Genomic DNA, 22,422 nt, shown 5'->3' with positions numbered 1-22,422 from the left:
GTGGAGGAGAGTAAGAATCGGATTGCTCCCAAAATTAGAGGTAGATTTGTCTACCCATAGCTGAGATATAGACGTTTTAAGATTCCGAACAAATCGTATACATTATAAAAAGTTAACGTGGCGCATTCGTGGAAAAATTGTTTGAGTAGGCCAGTTCTGAATTTTTCGATAATAAGTTGAGCCTAGGGTTTATTTTATTGTTGAAAGTTCAGCGTGGAACATGTAAAACAGTTTAGAATAGTAAAGGATACTGGTCCACGTAAATAGTATAAAATGCAGGGAAAAATATTTTTGACTCCGGAGTTATTTGTCCATTCAGAACAGCCGGACACAGGTCATTATTAGCTTATTTATAAGCCAGAATCGGGATTAAGTTGACTCCAATGTTTATAAACTGACCAATATGCTAATTAGCCAGTTGGTTTCCACAAGTTCAGCCATTTCATTTTGCTAACACTCAAGTAAATTAATGACATTCTGTATACAAAGTTTGCACTGCTCTTTTCGATCTGGCTGAATGTGACCCACGTCTTACCCGGGTGAATATTCGAACATGAAATGAAATGGGGCTTAACGTCCTACTTTTCTGCACCGATTGCGCGCTACGGCCTTTTCTTATTTCGAATGCCAACTGTCAAGGGTTCTTTTATGTGCTCGTCAGTGTGTACACAGGACTTGGGCTTTTCGCCCCATCCTTGCCAGGTATCCCGTCGTGCCGAGGAACTTATTCGGCCGACACCGAGAGCGAACCCGAGAACTCCAAGTTAGCGAACCAGCGTCTTATTTACTGAGTCACCGCCGCCCCGAGTATCCGAACACGCAAGACTATGATTTAATTACGACAGATACGCCAATCTAAGCTAAATCTACCTTTAATTTCACACATTTTCTGAATAATATCTCCTCCAAACTGTTCTAATCTATATCAAAATTATATACTTTGTTTGTCTATTTACAGATCGGGGGGTGGGGGGTGGCCGAATAGTTAGCACGCGCGCGCTGTATCATACGGTCTGTCATTGAGTCAACTGGCGGGGTTTCGATTCTCCGGTTGTACGTGACAAGGAGTAGGGTTTCCCCGGGTCCTCCGGTTTCCTCCCACTGCTAAAGACCCCTACGCGCAAGCGAATTAATGAAATAAAAATTAAACCATATGTTAGTCCCGAAACGACCTAGTTTGTGTCGAGTGGACGTTAAACCCCATCTCTCTCTCTCTCTCTCTCTCTCTCTCTCTCTCTCTCTTTTACAGATCCAAATTAAGTATTTGTTTTTCACCACTGTCCATTTCGATGTTTATGTCCATCCTCATATTTTATATTTTTTTGAAGGGCAGTTTTACCTGTCAAACGCCGCCCCGTGCTCTTCCAGCTAAAAGAATTGTCAGATTTTCAGTGCCCTTTGAGATTACCCCAGCCTGATGTCGTTTGTTCACTGCTCATTCTTCTTCAAAACTTGTTATGTGAATCAAGTAGCCCTACATGTAAATAATCTTAACTGGCCTAGGAGATACATACCTGCATTAAGTGTTAGGAGACATAAATATATTTGTTGGATTGTGCGGGCTGTCATATTTCAACCGCGTCGCAACATTCTAGTGAACCGACTCCAGTACCTATCTGAGGTCAGAAACCTTTGTTCTTACTTGAGTTAGCATTCGAACAGAACTGAAGATGAGCTTCGTATTGTTATTTCATTTATTCATCACTTTATTTTCAGCGATCGTTATAAAAAAGTTTGCAACTAAATAATATCACTATCAACGATGGATAGCGCTATAAACATATGCCATAATGATGTACAAAATAGGGTAAATAATAATTATGTTAGTAAGCATTATTCTATGTAAAGTCTTTCGAGGTTCTGTCTGAAATTTCACAGCGTATTAGCTGATAACAATGGGATTAATTACGGACACCAGACGGCAAAATATACAGAAATAGCTTAAAAACATCCAGAATGGCTAGGGCGCTTTCTAATAGGACCGCTTAAAGACCAAACGAATCGGCCAGCCATACACAATTAAGATATAAAAACATAAAAATCAGGAAACTCAATATAGTTAAAACACTAATACAAGTTTTAAACACCTGACTTCTATGTTCCAAATCATTTATTTAAAATATAATATATACCGCCAAATTGTTAAATTATTATAAATCTATATTGTATATATAGGTAAGTATAAATGGCAGATGCTGAAATAATATTTAAAGGTAATGTATGTAATACTATACAAACATTACCTTTATTACACGGGGAAATTTGATAAAGGTAAACACAATCAAAAACACCATATTATATTAATCATTTCAATCCGTTCAGTTCAGATTTCAAAATTAGTTTTACCCTTTTCAATTAAACTATAACGACCAAATAAACAACGTATGGTGATTTTAATTTTGATATAAATTGTCTACCAGATTTTTACGTTTATTGTTATTGGTTATTGGTGAGATAAAAAATCAATATTATCAAGTTTTAAATTACTTTAAATGACATTATGTGTCTGTAGAAGGGATAGAAGAAATAAACCCCTGATTTCTTCATTTAATCGTAAACTACTGAACTGTCTCTGTCTTGAATTAGGTGTCTGATAGACTAAATGCTAGACCTCGAATTAATACAGTTACAATGTATTATGTCTCCGAATTACAACGTAAGAAATTTAGATTAAAAACGACCGATTTGCCAAATGTCTTCTTCTTAAAGTAGATCCCAAAAGATTAATTGAGAGTGTATAAAGTTTCTACTGCTGGTTAATTTAGCAACTTTATATTTTTTAAAATCCTGGCCTGATTCTTCAGGTATCGCTCGGGGTAAATCATAATACTTAATTTTAGTACAACTTAAAGTGGAACAAGATCGGGTGCGCTTCTGGGTAAATTACAATTCTTTAAAGTTAGAATGAAAATATAGCTCGTAGAGATTTATCAAGAGTTCGATTATTTTAAACGTCCTAAAAAAAAATAATAAATTTTTTTTTGAAAGTTTCTTTCGCATCCATAGCAGTAAATTTGTTCTACAGAGCACTTATAAACTGCCCAGTCGGAGCAAACCAGTAAGTCGTGAAACCCCATTTCATTTCATAAACTGTACATGATACTGAATTGATATACTAGCTATGCATAAGTTACAGCAAGCTACATTATATATTTTACCTTCGGTTCTTTATATTGTGCAAAGGTTACGGGGACAATCCTAATGTATATCATTCCTATAATACAAAGGAAATACCACAAACTATTTACCACCACTTTTTACATAAGAGGCGGCGGGAACAAGTACTAATATAACTAAAGTGGAAAACAGCGTTATAAAAAGAAAAGTATAAAACATGGTTCGATCTACTATTAAGGCAACTTGTTTCCATTCATCTGTTAAATCTTCCTCCTCGGCTTCTTTATCTGTTTTCTTTACGATGAGTTTTAGGTATTTCAGAAGCTCTTCCATACCATAAGCTGACCGTTCATAAAGGTGAGCCCGATATTCTGATGACGATTCCTGATTCGAAGTACTTCGTCGATTTATTCTGGAATCCACATTACTTGTATAATCGTCTGCTCTAGATGCATCAGACGAAAACGAGTTCCTAGAATATGGCGTTGGTTCCGGGATCAGATTTGACGTCACTTCTGGTTCCTTGTACTTATTGGAATTAATCGCAGATCGGGGGTTTGATTTCTTTTTGTCCTTTCTGGGAGAACATTTACACTGGATGATTTTTGCTAAAACACCCAATATTAGAAATCGAACCCAGTTAGGCACTTCAGTGGGATTTGGTGGACTGTGATGTAATTTTAGTACCAAGACAGTCATGATGACCGAGACTGACGACATGGCCATGGACATGGTTAAATAGACTTCTGAAAATATATAAATACAAAATATATAATATTGAAAAGGATAATTATTAATTACCATATGCCTTCACTGCTTAATTTGTTGTTATAAGTTGTGAAACGAAAGGAATGGAATATGGTTTAACAGAATGGAATATGGTTTAACAGAACCCTTACGTTACTTGAGATTTATTTTATATGACTACGTCATGTTCAATGATCGGAAGGAAGACTTTTTCTACGTATTTCCCAATGTCTCTACAAACTGGACCTCGGTTTTCTGTATCATTCTAACGACTAGACATAGGCTCCTTCTCAGCGCCGTGTGAACAGTTCTTATAAAGCTTTCGTCGTTTTGAGAATAATACATCGTATATTGTTACGGGTGCAATGAAATTTTCTGCGTACTAGTAGACTTATTGAATTTCTAACTGCCGAGAGATCTTTTGTGTGTACTACCAAATTTTCCGCCCTATATGAACGAATAAACACAGTTCCGGGGAAGGTCGATTGACTATTGCTAAAGTATGTTACAACCATAATTTAAAATCCATAATGATGCAATAATGGCTACTTAAAGAAAATATCAATTTACCTATGAGTGGTACAGATTCTGAAGTTGGAGGCATCGTATCAGCGACCAACAACATGAACACAGAATAAGACAGAAGTACTGTTATACTCAAAGTCAACTTTTCACCAGCATCCGGTGGTAAACAAAACGTTAAAACACTTAAAATGTTTAACCAGAAACACGGCAGTAAAATATTGAGAACATAGTATAAAATACGTCTATAAATAGTAATATATATGGTAACATCCGGAAATACAGAGTCGCCGATTGGATATTTAACTTCATTACGGACTAATGTATACTTATACAGCGTCCATTCACCATTAGTGATGTAGTTACTGACTTCCAATACGTTTGACTTATTTCGCAAATCAACCTGAGCCTTGTCGTAAGTCCAAGAACCAAATTTCTGAGAACATACTTGGCTGTCGAAAGGGAAATATGTGATATCTATGTGGCACGAACTCCTCAATCTGGCAGGCGGTGACCACAGAACAAGGCCATTGCTCAAAATCATGACGTTGCATTTCATAAAACCGGAAGTGTAGTCGTCTGCACTGAAAAGAAACATATTCAAAATGTTTTTGTGTTTAAAATAAATATAGTAACTTCGATCATACAGGGCAAACATAATTCTAAATACAAACTGGCTTATCAGTGTAATATTATAATAATACCTAAGACAATATGTAAACGTATTTTAAGGAGAATATGCTCGATTGATGTATTTATAGTTGGTCATCAGAGGAGAGAGCGCCAGATCGAATATGCTCTCTTTTATTTACACCTCTGTGACCGAATCTCCGAGAATTGTGGTGCAGATTCTGCCGTTCGAAATTATATATAAATGGTGTTTTACTGGAGTAATGTATTAATTGTCAGGTTCCCCGTCTATTTTGTCCAATCAGGTTTCCCATCTATTTTGTCCATCACTAAAACGACAAAAACGATAGTGTGGTCGAATCAATGAGACGGAGTTTAACGTCCTATTTATCTGGGGCAAATGAAGAGATGAAGAGAGAGAGAGAGAGAGAGAGAGAGAAATGGAGTTTAACGTCCACTCGACACAAACTAGGTCATTTCGGGACTAACATATGGTTTAATTTTATTTCAATAATTCGCTTGCGAGTATGGTCTTTAGCAGTGGGAGAAAACCTGAGGACCCGGAAAAACCCCCACTTTAAATAACTTACTTGTTATATAAGAGTATGTCTGGCAACCACAGTTTAGAAGCAGGAACTCGGAACACTTCTAATCCATTAAAATCTTGTGGATTCCATGTCATTCTTTCATCTATCCATTGCTGATAATATACATTTCATGTATTAATTAATAACCAACCAAACGTGGCCACTTTACATATTAAGAATAAAGGTTACATTTTCCACTTAAGATTAAACAAGGCTGCAGAAAAATAATATGTCGTTACACATATTTTCCGGTCACATTCAGTTTGTGTCGGAAACAGCAAGTAATTGAAATGCAGGTGGTTAACCAAGATGGTAGTTATGTATTCATCTTACGTTACACCTGGGCTGATTTTGTCACTTAATAAAATAGCTCATTATATATTTTCATGTCACTGTCATTGGGTTTGCATTTTTTTGTTCTGTGTTCTTGTGGTGATCACCTTTCTCGTTGTTCTAATAAAATGCTCACGACAACGCCAAAGAAAAAATACCATGAACAAATTAGAATGTCATTGCTATAACGCAGTGACGACTGTTCTGCATGCATTTCCTTGCGTTTAATTTATAAAATCTGTTAACAAACGTCTTCCATTTAAATGTTTAAATGATTAATTTAAAGACTCATTGCTCCAGATCATTTCTATTCTGATCTTGAGTTCTTAATTTTATCAGTAAAAATGAAAATAGTATCAAGGCAACAAAGCTTTGAATCTTAGTTAAGATGGAATCTCGGTGAAAAGCAATAGAATAGACCAAAAAGTATTTGGACCTCGTATGTATTGTTAGCTCAGACGGGACTTCGACGTTAAAATGTTTGAATTCGTTTGTATGCAAATAAACGACGGGGTGCTGTATATCGTGGACTTTAAATAGACAGTTTGTGATAAAACAAATGATTCTTAGATCTAGAAATAATTGATTATCGATTAGAGGAAGTATTGAATTGAATTTAGGAAATGACCTTACCCACTCCAGCCAGGCATTTAATGTCAGGACTTGGTTTTTCTCATCCTGAAACAAACCAAAAAACAAGATAAAGTGAGGATTTGCATCAGAAAACAGACAGATTGATCCGCGTCTGGATTTTTGATACGTAACATGGTTGCTTGATCACACGTTTGTGGTGACAAATGCCATATTCTGAAACTCACTTTTATACATGTGCTTGATGTTACAAAAACCGGAATAAAAGCCGATATTCGTGTCGAGATTTTACGACTTAACATTTCCCAAAGAGATATTATAGCGTTTATCATTGAAGCGAACGGTTTGGTACAAACGATAACTATTATTTGAGCACATATTTCAATAAAGCAGACCTGAATTGCAATGTTATTACCATTGCATCTTTATTACGGTAAAATGATAAGAATTATTTTATAGACCACAGAACAGAAAAAATATCGTTTCATCACGACTTCCAGAAAGCTGCGGATTGGTATAATAGCCGCCAATTTATGTACAGCGCTCTGGGCCAGAAGAGTCTTAACATTATATTCCGATTTATGTTTCGGATGTATTATACTCCATCATCGGCGTAAATACATGTCTGTATAGAGATCGTTCGGTAATGCTTGGAAGTCAACTCCGCTGTTCTACCCAACTGGCCCAGCAAACGCACGGTGATTATGGGAAATGCTAATTTTGTAGCTCTGCAGACTTAGATTCGGTCGCAGAGGAATTAGGCTATTTACCCGAGAATAGGAATGAATGACATCCTCGTGATTAACGTCCTACATTTCTGCGCTAAGTGGGCTAATAATGACAACCCGAAGAAAGGAAGCGCCGAGACTAATCTAGTCATTGTGCTCTCTTTCTGGAAAATGGTAGCGTGTTGTCCTGCTGTTTCCTCGCAAATACTCCGATATCACCCGAAAGTGGAATTTGATGTTACTGCCAAGAGTGAAAAATGGATACCCCTAGCGTGATGATGGCCAACTTAGCATAAACCACTAAACGCCATCTTCGAGCGAGCAATGGTTCGATGACATGATTATTTCTTTTCTACTTTAGATTTTGTTTGAAATGACTTAGATATCGATTTCCTATTGAAGGAAAACGCAAGCCATATAAAATGCTACTGTTTTATCTATAAGCTAATTCTTTTTAAATAGTTTGGCGATCCTACCAATTTATGTCGCCCAAGCAGATATATATTGCAATGCCCATTCGAATGTTTCCTTTCCCGTAGAATTTCTACGGGGGGAATTTATCGTGACCGCTTACAGGAGATGTCGCTATTTAGGAGTGGCTGTTCGCACAGATTCTACTGTACTTAGACCGCATTTTCTATACGTACGTTTATATTAAGGATTTTGTCTTAAAAGCTTAGGTTAAGGATCATACCATTTGTCTTTTCTGGCAATGAGGTTTTAAAGATAACGGAAGGAGCTGGACGAATTTTGCAGCAGTCACAAGACTTTTTATACGCCAACATTTTCATGTGTCGTCGCCCCTGTCCTTCTGGACGTCCGTCCGCCCGTCCGTCCGTCCACAATTGTTTGTGGACACTCTACAGGTCACAAGTTTTATGCTATTTCAACGAAACTTGAAATATAGGTTTTTCTCCATAAAATCTCGGTTCCTTTCGATATTGGCATGTATCGGACCGTAACTTCATGGATTACGGCCCCAGGAGGTCACAATTTTTATCTGATTTTGTTGAAATTTGACATGTAAGTTTATAACCCAAAGATCTTGGTTCCTTTCGATATTCGCGCATATCGGACTGTAACTTCCTGAATTTTTATCTGATTTTGTTGACATTTGAAATGTAAGTTTATAACCCAAAGAACTTGGTTCATTTCGACATTCGCGCATATCGAACCGTAACTTCCTGAATTATGGCCCCTGATTGTACGAAAAATCACATTTTTTTTAGCTTGTGGACCCTATGGAGGTCACAATTTTATTCCGATTTAGAAAACCGTTTGAATATATCACCGTTACACCTTAATGACGGTTGAGTTCGTGAAAATGGGACCAAAACTGCTGGACAAAATGGCCGCCCCTCGAAAGCAAACGTGTAAAAATATGGTATATCAAGGTTGTGGGTCCTCTAGAGCTCACAATTTTGGCCCGATTTTGATGAAACTTGAAATACGTGTTTATAACCCAAAGATCTTGGTTCCTTTCGATATTTGCGCATTTCGGATCGTACCTTCCTGGATTATGGTCCTTGACTGTACGAAAAATCGCGTTTTTAGCTTGTGGTCCATCTAGAGATCACAATTATTATCCGATTTACAAAAACGTTCAAATATATCACCGTTACACCATGATTTGAGTTCGAATTTCGTGAAAATCGGACGAAAACTGCCAGACAAAATGGCCGCCCCTCTACGCAAATAGTGTAAACATCTGGTATATCAAGGTAGTGGACCCTCTAGAGGTCACAATTTTGATCCGATTTTAATGAAACTTGAAATGCATGTTTATAACCCAAAGATCTTGGTTCCTGTCGATATTCGCACATATCTCATGGTCGTACCTTTCTGAATTATGGCCCTTGATGTTACGAAAAATCGCTTTTTATTTAGCTTCTTCTCTATCCATCTCTTAGTTTTTGAACCTATTACTGACTCGCTAAACAAAATGTCTCAATATAAACTACTGTATCATGTACTATAATTTACTCTTTGGTATCTACATATAAAATACATGAAAATAATTAACAACACACGCCTTGTATAGACGTTGTTAATAACTTCTATGCACATCGTCTATCTTCCTGTTCCATTAATTCTAATTATATCTCGTCCTGTCATCCACAGCCTTAATTATATAATCGTAAGCAGCAGCTGTCAGGAGACAGAGCGTTGGATTTGTCGAAAATACTAAAATGAACTGGAGTTTAACATCCTACTTTTCTGCCCAACTCGGGCTAATGAAGACGGGCATACGCCATACATTGTGCTATGAGGGAATTTTTGCACACGGGCATACTGGCGGTACGGCCTACTCTTATTTCGAATTCGAACTGTCAATGATTGTTTTACGGGCACATCAATGTGTACACGAGACCTTGGTTTTTCGTCTCATCCTAACGAATAGATGCTATTCCCCCAGACCCTCAGTCCTACACGACAGACAAGGTAAACCACGCCGGAAAATCCCGAGAAACTTTCCCAGCCAACATTGGAATCGAACCTGGAATCTTCAAGTTAACGAGCCAAATGAATTTAAATAATAATTATGTTTTATGATATAAAATGTTTACATCGTCGTTAATACATAGAATATACCGCCCAATATGGAACTATTTTATTAGCCTACTGCAATCTGATTGATTGATGAGTTGACGGAATATTTTTACTTAATTCTAATGAATGGATTTGATATAACTTAGAATACACTTTCATTATAACAGCATCTGGCTATTTTATTTACCTATTGCAATCTGCTGGTTATTTAAATCCCAATACTTTTATCTCTAATAAATGGATTTTGAATTAGGTTCGAACATCAACGCCATCCGCACATATTTTATAAAGTTATTGCAATTTGTCATTTGAGTTTGTAAATTGTACTTGTAGATGATAAGACTTGAAATTACACTGACACTGTCAACCAGATTAACTCACTACACCCTGATTGATAATCATAATACAGTGGCTGTACTTGATTGATTCGAGTGGATTGATTCCTAAATAAATTCGAACATTAATTTCATCTATTCCTTGTCTACGATATCACCTTGGGTGGAAGTGGACGTAAAACTCTAGAAACGAACGAGCGATCATCTATTCATATTTAATTTGGCTGTTACAATTAACTAAGCTGTGAATATATCTTCATATCAATGTCATCTGGGCTTATTTAATCATCCATTCGACCTAATTTTGAGTATTCATCTTACAGTATCTCAGGTTTTAACCGATTTTTTTTTAAATGTCTCATTGTCCATTTAAACGGATCAAAATTAGAGACGTTCTATAAAGTATACTTTTACGCGTAATACCGGCATATATTGCAGACAAATTAATGCGAGTGGGAAATTTTTCTATCTTCGTTAAATCAATACTAGATCACCATTGTTTGTTTTTCTCTTATCATTGAGATTTTCATAAACGCGTCTTAATCTTCTTTCTTCAGAATTGACGTCTTTATGACGTTCTTGAGTCATCTAAACTGGCGAGATATTGAACTAACTGGCGTTTAACAGACGGCATTGTCATCAAATATGGACTTAAAGACACAGAAAAGAAAAATCTATAATTTAAACATCTTAAGCCCAGAAGTCATCGTATAGATAACTCTCTCAGACGGTACTTGAACAGATATAATTAACTTGTGCAGGTTCCGTTTCATTGTATTTCTGCAGAAAAGCAAAAAGTTAAACTACGTCCATTCGTTCATTCAAATTCATTCATTCATTCATTGTATTTCACTTTATAATTGTAGTTCATTCTCTTGGCGTTTTACTTTATTATTTTAGTTCATTTTTTGTGTAGTTCACTTTATTTTAGTTCATTTTTTTGTGTATTTCACTTTTAATTTTAGCTCATTTTTTGTGTATTTCGCTTCATTATTTTAACTCATTGTGTATTTCACTTGTGTATTATTATAGTCCATTCTTTTGTATTTCACTTTATAATTTATTTTCTCGTGTTTTGTAAAATATTGAATTATATCAGTTTGTAATGACAAATTCCTTATAGATGTAGGATATCACAGATATATTTTAGTTGAATCCGTACAGTCCGGTCCCTTTCTCTTCAGCAATCTTTATGACAAATTTAATGACCAGTCAAACAATATGTCGGGTTTCAGTACCGGGAGTTCTGAGAATTTTCAAACGGATTTTATCCCCGACTCCGAAACACCACACATACATTATACATTATACATAGTATAAGTTATATTTATGTTTCCGAATACGTATACCAGATCTCGCTACAGCTTGTGTGTTGAGCGTTGTGTCCAAAACAATACCACGAGACCATATGTCATGTCAGCCAAAACTTTAGAAATAATGATAGATGACCGCTAAGAAAGGCATATAAATAAACTTTTGAACAATGAATTAATAGACAGTGTTGCACAACAAACAACATTATACTTATCACAGAAGAAATGTAGCTTGAACCTCCGAAGTTGAAAAATCCAGAAAAGAGCTATACCATGGAAAGAGTGAGACACATTGGACAAATTTCGATCGCAGGTGTTTTCGTATGTAAGAAATGCTATTATCAGTTCCATTAATGACATAAATTGTTCCGATTTTACAGATATCATTAAAGGATCCTATTTTATTTATTAAATCATTCCGATGTTAAGACTAAATTTGTATGTTTTGCTCAAATAACACCAAAACGGAAGCAAACAGATATATTTTGTCTATAGTGCTGTTGTTGGTTTTAAGCTGCGTAGAAACCTGTAACAGTAAATAATGTGAGGTAAAGGCTCACACGATGATGTTGATGGCTTTTCTTTCCTTTAAATCCTTAAATTGACTCTAATGTCATTGGTAGGATTAGTATCTTGCTAAACCAGTCTGATTCCAGGCCAGTGACAGCCATTTCGAAGCCAGAAAACAATAAAAAACGCTGTTCAAACGGATGTTGGTGATATACGTCTTGGGGCAGACTTTACCTTAACGACAATTTATATTAGTCATTATCACAGCGACGATAAATACACAGAGGGGTTGTGACTCACTTTTTACTTTTTATAAGATGTTGTCTGGCTTCTAATGAATATAAATATGAAAATAATTAATAATATTTGCTCAGCCATGTCCAACAAATATCTTCCCAGGTTCACACATGTGGTACACGTCTTTATTATATACAATTTTGGAATTTGGTCCAAAATAATGCAGCACAAAAGCTTCAAAGCAATATACTGCCGTTATAACTATTTTCCTGAAATAATTTAACAAAAATATGGATTTAAAGCGTTCTTTGTAGAGTGATTTAGACAATCAAAACAAAAAGTATTTTCAGATCGCAATCTCGTCAATTAAAAAACCAACATAGATAGGATGTCATTATTGACCTCAATGTTCGTGGATAACAATGAGATATCGACCAAACGTCGGAAATTACCAGAGAGAAGAAAGATGTCGGTATGAAATCAATAGAAAGTAACATAAATCGTCATAACATTCCATTAGGACTGACCGATTTGCCTTTTCGACTCTGTATTGTGTATGGTCCGAAAGTCTATATTTGCTTTTTGTCTGGAATATTTCTTACTCTTTATATACTAGCTAATACAACTTTTTATCGGAAGTTGACATCGCTATCAATATCAGCATAAATGGCCATGAAAATAAATGCCATTCAAAATAGCCAGGACTCATTTAAAATGAAAAGAAACTCAAATGATAAAGAATGTTCCTATTCACGCCCATGGTGATTTTAGCTTTTTCAAGTTATGCATCCTGGATTTATGGAAGCGTATAGGGATCAAAAGCGCGATAGATACCACAATATTAATTTGGTAATATGTCAACATATTGTGATTGTTCTGATGATTTTATCTCTGATAAATGTTTTAGCGAATGTCGTGTAAACAACATTTTACTATCAGATGATTTCTCTCATTACTAGCACACTTTACGCCTAGGAAATAACCCGATTCTCACAAATACAGCAAATTGTAGAAAATCAATGTGGTAATGAATTGTCAAAGCTGTACTTGTAATCGTGGTCTTATCATGGTCTCAGATATAATAATTACCCGCGTAACATCTTGTTTTCTCGGTATTGATAATCTCGGTTGATTTTAGACGAGGACAACACGACCTTTTAAAATGTCAATATGGGAATTCAGATATGTAGACGTGTGTTTCTTTTAAGTGTAGACTCTTTATGCATAAGTCTCAAAACTGAAAATTATCGGGACATTTATGTGACATCTGGCGTTTGGCTACCGCGTTGTAATGATTTCAAAAATTGACAGAGTAATGGCTAAATATTGATTTTGAGATCATTTACAAAATAAAGAACTCTTTAAAAAAAAAGAAGAGAAGAATTAGATTCAGAAATCATTCAATTAATTCAATAAATTCCAACTTACGTTACTGCGATTTAAAGGTTACATATGTTTCTACTGATTTCATATCGCCATATATTATGTATCTTAAACAGAAGAATAATAGTAATTCCCCGATCTCTTTTTAACTCACGCGTGTACTTAAATAAATAATAACAAAGACTTTTTATGGAAATTGTACATATTTCTGACTTTTGAGATAAGTGAACTATCTGGCTTGATGTGTCTCTCTAAAAGCGGTTGTTGTGGGATGAGTCACCGAACAGTTAACGCTTGCGCATTGTATCATAAGATCTGTCATTGAGTCAATGTACTTAAATAAATAATAACAAAGACTTTTTATGGAAATTGTACATATTTCTGACTTTTGAGATAAGTGAACTATCTGGCTTGATGTGTCTCTCTAAAAGCGGTTGTTGTGGGATGAGTCACCGAACAGTTAACGCTTGCGCATTGTATCATAAGATCTGTCATTGAGTCAAGTGGCGTGGTTTCGATTCCTCGTTTGTACGTGACAAGAAGTAGTGTCGCCCGTCCAACCCCGTGGGTTTTCTATGGGTCCCCCGGTTTTCCTCCACTGCTAAAGACCCCTACATGCAAGCAAAAATTGAACCATATGTTAGTCCCGAAATGACCTAGTTGGTGTCGAGTGTTAAACCCCATCTCTCTCTCTCTCTCTCTCTCTCTCTCTCTCTCTCTCTTGGGTACCCCCCCCCCCCAATTGTTAATGGTCACCTTTTTATAAGTTAGTAAATGATAGCTCTAAGCAAACTGTACATCTTCGATTTTCAGAATAGTCGATATAGCTTAAAGCGTAAGATTTTAGATTACACTCATAAATATCAGTATCTCATCCGACTTCTGTAATGGAAAGATTTTACAATGTCAAGGATAGATTACCATTCTATCAATGTTCTGTTATAAAAACATTATGTTTTGTTAGCTTGAAATAATGTTTATTCATTAAACAGATTAGTATCACAAATCGTGGATTCCGTCCCATTCTTTTCTATTTATTATATCATTCATCAGTTATTTTGAATAACATGGAGGAAGAGATGGTGGTTTTTTTATTATTGGTACTAAGACGATTGTTAGTTGGTCAAAGTGTATCTGCTATCTATTATGTAGAATTAGTTTCCTGGAATTCATTCATTGAAATATTAATAAATTTACTAAAACAATCTAAAATAATAATAATAAAAAATAGCAACAGAATATTCATATTTGATACACATGAATAGGTGATATCATAAATACTTTCCTAAAACACAATGTATCCATTTCATTTATCCGATTTGCAAAGTTCAGATTTGTTTGTAGCGAAACTAATTTCTATCTGAATTATCCGTTATAAAATAGCTGGATGAAAAATTGTGGTGGAAAGCTGCATGACGTCAATTCAGGAAACATATAATCTACCCTTCACCGAGAAAATGTTTCGAAGGTTAAGGAAATTAAGAGTAATGTTTAAGAATGAAGTCTGTAAAGAAAACCTAATTGAATATCGAATGTATTTCTTTCTATAAAAAGTAACTTTGACAGCAATTTAACTACAGAAATGAAATGGGGTCTAACGTCCTACTGTTCATCTCCGACTGGGCTAACGAAGACGGACATGCGCCATACAGTGTACTATATGACAACGGCGCTATGGTCTACTCTTATATCATATTTCAATGGCCTAGCAGGGAAGAAAACATGATTTCGAAAAAAAAATGGAGAGAGAGAGAGAGAGAAATGGGGTTTAACGTCCACTCGACACAAACTAGGTCATTTCGGGACTAACATATGGTTTAATTTTATTTCAATAATTCGCTTGCACGTAGGGGTCTTTAGCAGTGGGAGGAAACCGGAGGACCGAAAAAAAAAAATGGAAGATCAATGCGTAGAGGCTAATTGTTGATATTGCACATTCGTATTCAGTGTCCTTTTAATAGAATGTTTTACCAGCGCCATAGAGGTAGAGAACATTAATGCCATGACTTTCATTTCTCAGATTTTAAAGCTCAAATAGCATCTGGATCTCACATGTAAAGATCACATCTTAGACCTATATAGATTAATTAAGTCGTCTGGCAGTCAATTATATGGAGCATGATGCCAAAACTGTGTTATAAAGACACATATTATATGTTTACCGGTCGTCGACTTTCAACTTTGGTTTCTTAATTTCTCCACTGCGTAGACGAATAACTTGATTAACAAGCTTGTAAACACCCATTGCTTATTGGGTGTTCATGATTTATCGAACAGCATTGAAATAGGGCTGATTACACTTTGGACATTACATCCAAGACAGATAACGACCAAATAGACGCGATACTAACCAAAACGTTGTTATTTAAGAGCACATCTAACTCATTTCAATGATTTTAATGTTTAAAAAATATAATTTATAAACACTGACCAACTTTGAGTTCTTGGAAACCCTACAGAGCACTACAAATTTCGTAAATTGGAAGTTCAAACCTTGTCTGGCATATTTTGACTTGGCTTTTTCATACAAAATTGTTCTGATGTCATATCAAAACAAAAAATATCTTCTTTTTTAAAAACAATTTTCCAAGATCTCAAAGCTCAAATGCTTCTCTAAAAAAGATGAGAGCAACAACTGAGGGACTGAATTCATTCCACTGCGTCGACTAATTAATAATGAATAATACGATGCATTGACCCCATTTTTTTCCATAGCATTTACGTTTGTTTTCACTTCTTTGAAGCACGAGGAAAATCGAAGTGTACCAATCCTTACAGCTACAAACAGAAAACTCGAAAAGAGTTTCAGATTATTTGATTTTTAGACATTGTTAATGGTCACCTTTTTATATCTTAGTAAACGATGGCTCTAAGCAAACTGTTAGTTATCGTCGATTTTCAGAATAGCGCGATATAGCTTAAAGGAATGACACCACTTATACACGTCTTTGAATACGTTATCTCTTAAAAGTTATGTCGACATTTTTATGTGCTGATACTTTATTAACAGTAAATTATATCAATTCCAGATATCGAATATTTTATTTCAATAATTTAATTGCGAAGTGGTGGGGGTGGAGAGTTTAGACAGGCGACCCTACTAATTTTTAAACACAAGCTCACCTTTTAAGTTGGAACAGTATTGGCGACATAACAGTGTCAGAATAAATAATGTACATTACAATATTATGCATATTTTAAAGAATCTCTCATGAGTAACCTGGTAAGGTATGGTTATATTTCAATTGATACTGTCGTGGATATTATATGGAAGTTAATTCCATTAGTGGGTTCCATTTCTTTTCAAGTGTGCCTTAAAGGAACTATACGTATAATATTTGAAAAAACCCCCCACAGAAATAAAGGTTTACTTTGATAGGTGATGGGACGAGTTCTGTACGGTTAAAATGTTGTTTAATGTTAAGCGGAAAACGGTTTGTTTCCTAATTTTAGTTTGATTTTTTGGCTTAAACCGAAGACTGTTGAACACAAAATCAGTATAACCCAGCAATGGCTATATTTATATGGACCTAAAATTTTAAATATAAATGGATATCCATTTCGTAAAACAGACCAACACATCAAATTTAGTTAACTAAATAATACGTATTGTTGTTTTTGTTACGTCTAGTCATTACCAAAATAAAGAACTATTTTTTATGTATGAAATCAGCATCTTTAAAGTGAACGTCAGCTTTATACATTAAATACAGATTTGATACCAGAGCGTCTGAAACTTATGATTTGTAGTAAGGAGATAAATCGTTAAAATAAATACTATGTTCAATGTTCCCATGGGAATCATTTTGCTTAAGCTTATCTGAGGAGAAGCGAAAAGCCAATGACAAATTTATTACTATGAACAGAACTGGATATAACCGGAAGTTGTACACTGCACACTGATACATTATATAACATGTCGAAGCCTAATATTGTTCGATTCAAAATTGTATCCAAGTCTTTAAAATTTACCGTTATAGAATGTGTCTATAAAAATAGATCAATTTCTTAAAATAAGCCACAGACGGGTTAATCAATGGACAACAGCTTCAAATTTTGTCGTTAATATTTGGTTGAGCCAGCAAACGGAAGAAACAAGAAACGCTCAATTACGTTTGGAACATGCGTCCCTTTCAAAGAGCTACTGATATGAATTCGTTTATTTTGCCTCTTCAGGTCTAGTTGAAACAGTTTCCATTGCAGTGATAGACTGTATCTCTTAACCTTGAAGTAATTTTAATCTCATAAAAAAAACGTGTGTGTTGATAAGCGTCTGTCGAGATTAATGGATTTTAGATATATAAAAAAGTAAACGTGATTTTAAAAAGTGTTATCTTCAATGCTGGCAACTTCATTCTGCGGCAAATTGGTTTACTGATTATAATATAGACACCCACATACTCTTGCAACTTAAAGGAGTTGAATCACATTGATTTATGTCAAAATAAAAGAATTGGATCGGTTTGATCAGATGTGCTGTTTCGATTACTGACGGGGAAAACACCAATTAAATTTTTGTTTGCAAAGAGTAAGCGTGTGTCAGCTTGCTTACTAATCTTAATTTTGTTTTTGGCTTAAAGTGCAACACGTCATGATGGTTGTATGTCTCAACACTATCTTTGCCTGTATAGACATTAGATTTTAATGTCCCATAATAAGCAAAAGCAGTAGTCATTTTAGGATTCATTTTCTCAGCAAGATTCATTTATCTTTGCGTCTATATTACAATGTATGTCTAAATCAGAATATATATGCACATCTATCTCCATTAAAATGCATATACATGTATCTCTAATAGAATGCGTGTATCTCTAAAAGAATTTATACATCGCATTTATATGTATATATTAAAGTACTTTAATTAGAACGAATATGATATAGAATCTTAATACGAATTATGGGCATGTATCTCTGATATAGAATGGTGTATCTCTGATATAGAATGGCGTATCTCTGATATAGAATGTGTATCTATATTAGAAAGTATCGCTTTAAATGACAGCATAAGGCTAACAGTAAATACATACACATATATCTATGTATCCGTTCTCGAATTTTACTAAAACGACACCATTTTAATATATCGTTATTATACATGCTTCTTAAAATAGGCACATCCAGAAATAAATTTCATCTAGATAAATTATATTAATAACTTTGCAATGATGTTAATTATTAAACGTTGATGGCTCGTTTAATGGCTTCAATGGCCTAAATCTCAGATGTTGGTATTGACTTAACGGTTGTCGCGTATTGAAATACAGAAAAAATCAATGTGTAGTTATGTTACTCGTGTTGATTAGATTGATTAATAATGATCTGATTTGTTAATTGAATAAATAGAATGTCCCAGTTATGGGCAGTCTTACATTACCGTATTGTAAAATTGAGAGAACAAATTCGCATATACATATTTCCGCTTTATAAAAATATAATGTTTAAAAAGTTCTGAAGTATTTATTATTATAAAGTGTCTCATTTTAACATCAGTAAAATTAATCTCTAAAAAGAGGCATTACTTGAATTCCATGTAACTTCAACCTATTTCATTCAGTTCAATCCCTAACTTTTAATGATAATCTGTAAACATTTGAGATTAATTAGATGTCGCCATCTGGAAAGTGTAAAATGATAACTTCTCAACCAGTGGGCACCCGCGAATAACTAAAGAAATATTTACAAAAACAGTCTACTTTCTTGTACACAGTATTCCTTGCAGACAAGTGGTTGCTACAAATTTATGGCTTACGATTGTGATCATATAATTGTTTCATATTACATAAACCGGATGCAGCTTCCCTTTAATTGTAACGTAACAAAATGACAGGACAATTTTATATTATTACGATTACCTATTGAGACATGTACCTTATTGCCTTCAGGGAAGATATTATATTTGTTTGAAATTTTAGGATGTTGAATTCTGTGATTAAAGATTACGCCTTAAAAATCACACGTCACACCTCTCTGGGGCGTTATCCACAATAATTTGATAATTAATTTTTCATTCACATACACCTCAAAACAATATACATCCTTATATACAAAGCTACTGTATACGAAGCTAATTCACACAGACATTTATTGAAAAATTATCTTCCACCAGCTCCAGTCCATCTTTCTGATTGTTAGCGGGGCATTACCAAATCGCCCTGACTAATCCCTTCGGGTTTCATGAACAAGATTTGTGTACAGGAAGCAAGTAAATATTTTGAAACCGAATTTACAGGATAAGTACATAATATATGGCTATTTTTTTTTTACTGTACTGCAGATCCTAAAATCAATAGTGAAATGTCACGTGGACAATACTCTTCGTAATACTCCCTTTAATGTCCCTTTAACCCAACATAAAACAACATTTTGTTTCGTCAAGTTTAACGCTTGGCTAACGCGTTTTCTTTGCTGTGAAGTCGACAAACATGATTCTGCTATAATTTAAAAAGCGCAGCGGTTCTATTATTACTTCTCCTTATAAATAATACGTTTATTGTCATACGAAAATAGAATATGGCTAAAATACATGTATTTTCGAGATCAATAAAAAAAAAAAAAAAAAATGAGTTGCCCATGCAGGACATAAATCAGTACAATTATCAATTAAATGGATTTACTATCAAAGGAGGGTACAATTTTGAACATCGATTGCGCAACGTCTGAATTTCCCATAGATATTATTAAAAAAAAATAATAATAGAATGATTTGAAATCTTCAATAAACTTTTTAATAGAGTCATTTGATTATATATTACAGGATCCAAATAAACGAATATTCAATTATAGTGCTAATTACTGTGTTATCAAAGTGGTGCCAAATCATACCAAAATTAGGCTAGTAATAATTATTTGATTAAGTTGATGCGTAAAATATTCAGTAAATAAAGACCAACGACTTGACGGAATGACAACAAATATTAGTTATAATAAATTAATCGTGAAACGGGTATACGTCATGCAGTGAGCTTATAGGGACATTTTGCACGAACAATAATTGAATTCAAATTGTCATGGGTTCTGTTACGTCCTATCCAAACGAGTAGGCGCGATATCTTGCCAGAATACCTGTTCTGGACCATTCACAGTGGGAAACCACACCGGAAAATCACAAGGAACATTGAGATCGAACACAGAACCTCGAGGTCACCGTTGTAACGTAGCAAATATTATTGAAGGATATGACATCATAAATTAACAAAACTATGTATAGAATTGCTAGTTATGATATAAAAAATAATGTTTTAATCAATGCTATATTTATTACTAAATATTACTAAGAATGTTATATAATAATAGAAAATAATATTATGTAAAATTGAGGCCAAGAAACCGACAATAGCGACTAGATGGGGAAAACTATATAATATAAGCAATATTTAATGTTATAGAGAACTATAAAAAGTAAAATATCTTTAATAGGGTTATTAATATTTTTAATGGAAACATAATAAGGATCTTACCATGTCCATGACTTGAATTAAATTATAGTTGAATGTAACGATCACACTATGTGAGGAGTTGAATACGGGGCGAACGCTCGTATCATAATTATAGAACAATTTCCGTGACAATCGTTGTTCGTCTGGTAATACTGAAGTATCCGATGCCAAACTGCACCACCACAAATGACATATAATCAGCAAAACTAACAAACATTTGGAACTATGATATACATCCGTTTCCATCGTATTGATTTAGGCACAGTTACTAATGAAGGACATAGAAATGAAAATTCACACAAACTAAAAGGATATTCCCTAATGAACGATTTATCACTCATTTATCTTCTTCAATCATTCTGCAGATCGCTTTGGTAGATGTCTGCGTTTAAGGCGTTATGTTCTGTTGACGTGTAAAATGATTCAGCTCCAATGAACCTATGTTCCAATAGTATCCAATGAGTTATCCATAAGCTAAATGGTGAAAACGATTTCTTATGCTTAGTGCTAAACGTAGAAATGAATATTTAAATGGAAGAATCCATTCAGAAAACAGTCAAAATTGTCTATTAATTTTAGATTATAGAATTACGGCAGACTTCTTCTCTATCTGTGTAAAATATGAGTTCAAAACAGCCAATTCTATCATCAATAATATTTATGACTCTGTCGCAATCAAAATGACAAGCTTGTTCAAGACACTATAAATCCCGCGAGGGGAATTAATGTCCGATATACTATCTTATTAGGGAAACAGTTTGTTACCATACAGTGCAGAGCTATGACAGGTATATGTATTAAAGACGGGTTCTTTCTCGTGCCTGGTCAATAATACTGGTATTGTCGCCTCAGCTACACAAATACACTGGTTGGAATTTCATTTCAGAGTAAGTATACCAATACAAATGGTACATTATGTTGTACTGCGTATACAACGGTTTGTATGAAGAATTCGATTCGACATAATATACATGTACTTTTTTTTCACCTATTTCAATAAAGAAATGCCTAATAGACCGGACAATGTGTTCATTTGATTGGCATGCGTAGTTGTGTTGATTTGACTTACACATGATTGTATGATATGCAAATTTACCATCTAAATTTCATTTGGAGGAGTGTGTATTATTTCGCAATAACCGAATAAAGTCTTACTTTATGACCATTTAAAGTTTACACTGACAACTTATGATTTCACACCACCATCTGTATTTCCCTTAGACAAATAAAAAATAACCATACTGCTCTCAGTTTCGTACAAGCACGTCCATTTTTTATGAAGCTTAATGTATATTTGATGTATAACGAACAACTCGTGGGAACCTGTGGCAGTTGTATCCCACCCTCCCCCGTCCCAATATTTTGCGAGTATGTGTCCCCTTGTTTAACAATATGAATTTCCT

At 34.6% G+C, this 22,422-nt stretch overlaps 1 protein-coding gene across 1 annotated transcript; it reads right to left on the bottom strand.

Annotated features, from left to right (window-relative positions):
- Positions 1-1,676: 1,676 nt before the first annotated feature.
- LOC126818205 (neuronal acetylcholine receptor subunit alpha-6) lies at positions 1,677-21,841 on the bottom strand. The gene is made up of 5 exons (XM_050545473.2): positions 21,041-21,841; positions 6,570-6,614; positions 5,607-5,716; positions 4,435-4,970; positions 1,677-3,863 (listed from the first exon to the last, which is right to left on the bottom strand). Exons 1-5 carry the CDS (start codon positions 21,263-21,265, stop codon positions 3,241-3,243), a joined length of 1,539 nt encoding a protein of 512 aa, XP_050401430.1. The 5' UTR covers positions 21,266-21,841; the 3' UTR covers positions 1,677-3,240.
- Positions 21,842-22,422: the final 581 nt, after the last annotated feature.

This window comes from Patella vulgata, chromosome 4, assembly GCF_932274485.2.
Source record: "Patella vulgata chromosome 4, xgPatVulg1.2, whole genome shotgun sequence".
NCBI classification, from domain to species: domain Eukaryota; kingdom Metazoa; phylum Mollusca; class Gastropoda; family Patellidae; genus Patella; species Patella vulgata.
The sequence above is the reverse complement of the archived record's forward strand: the minus strand, read 5'-3'. Positions and strand labels throughout refer to the sequence as shown.

Bases quoted from the DNA above. Each gene is read 5' to 3' on its own strand.
- LOC126818205 (XM_050545473.2), bottom strand. From the start codon at position 21,265: ATGGAAACGGATGTATATCATAGTTCCAAATGTTTGTTAGTTTTGCTG. The intron at 5,717-6,569 runs GTAAGGTCATTT...GTATATTATCAG, and splicing joins TAAATGCCTGGCTGGAGTGG to CAATGGATAGATGAAAGAAT. The intron at 4,971-5,606 runs GTAAGTTATTTA...GTTTCTTTTCAG, and splicing joins GACATACTCTTATATAACAA to TGCAGACGACTACACTTCCG.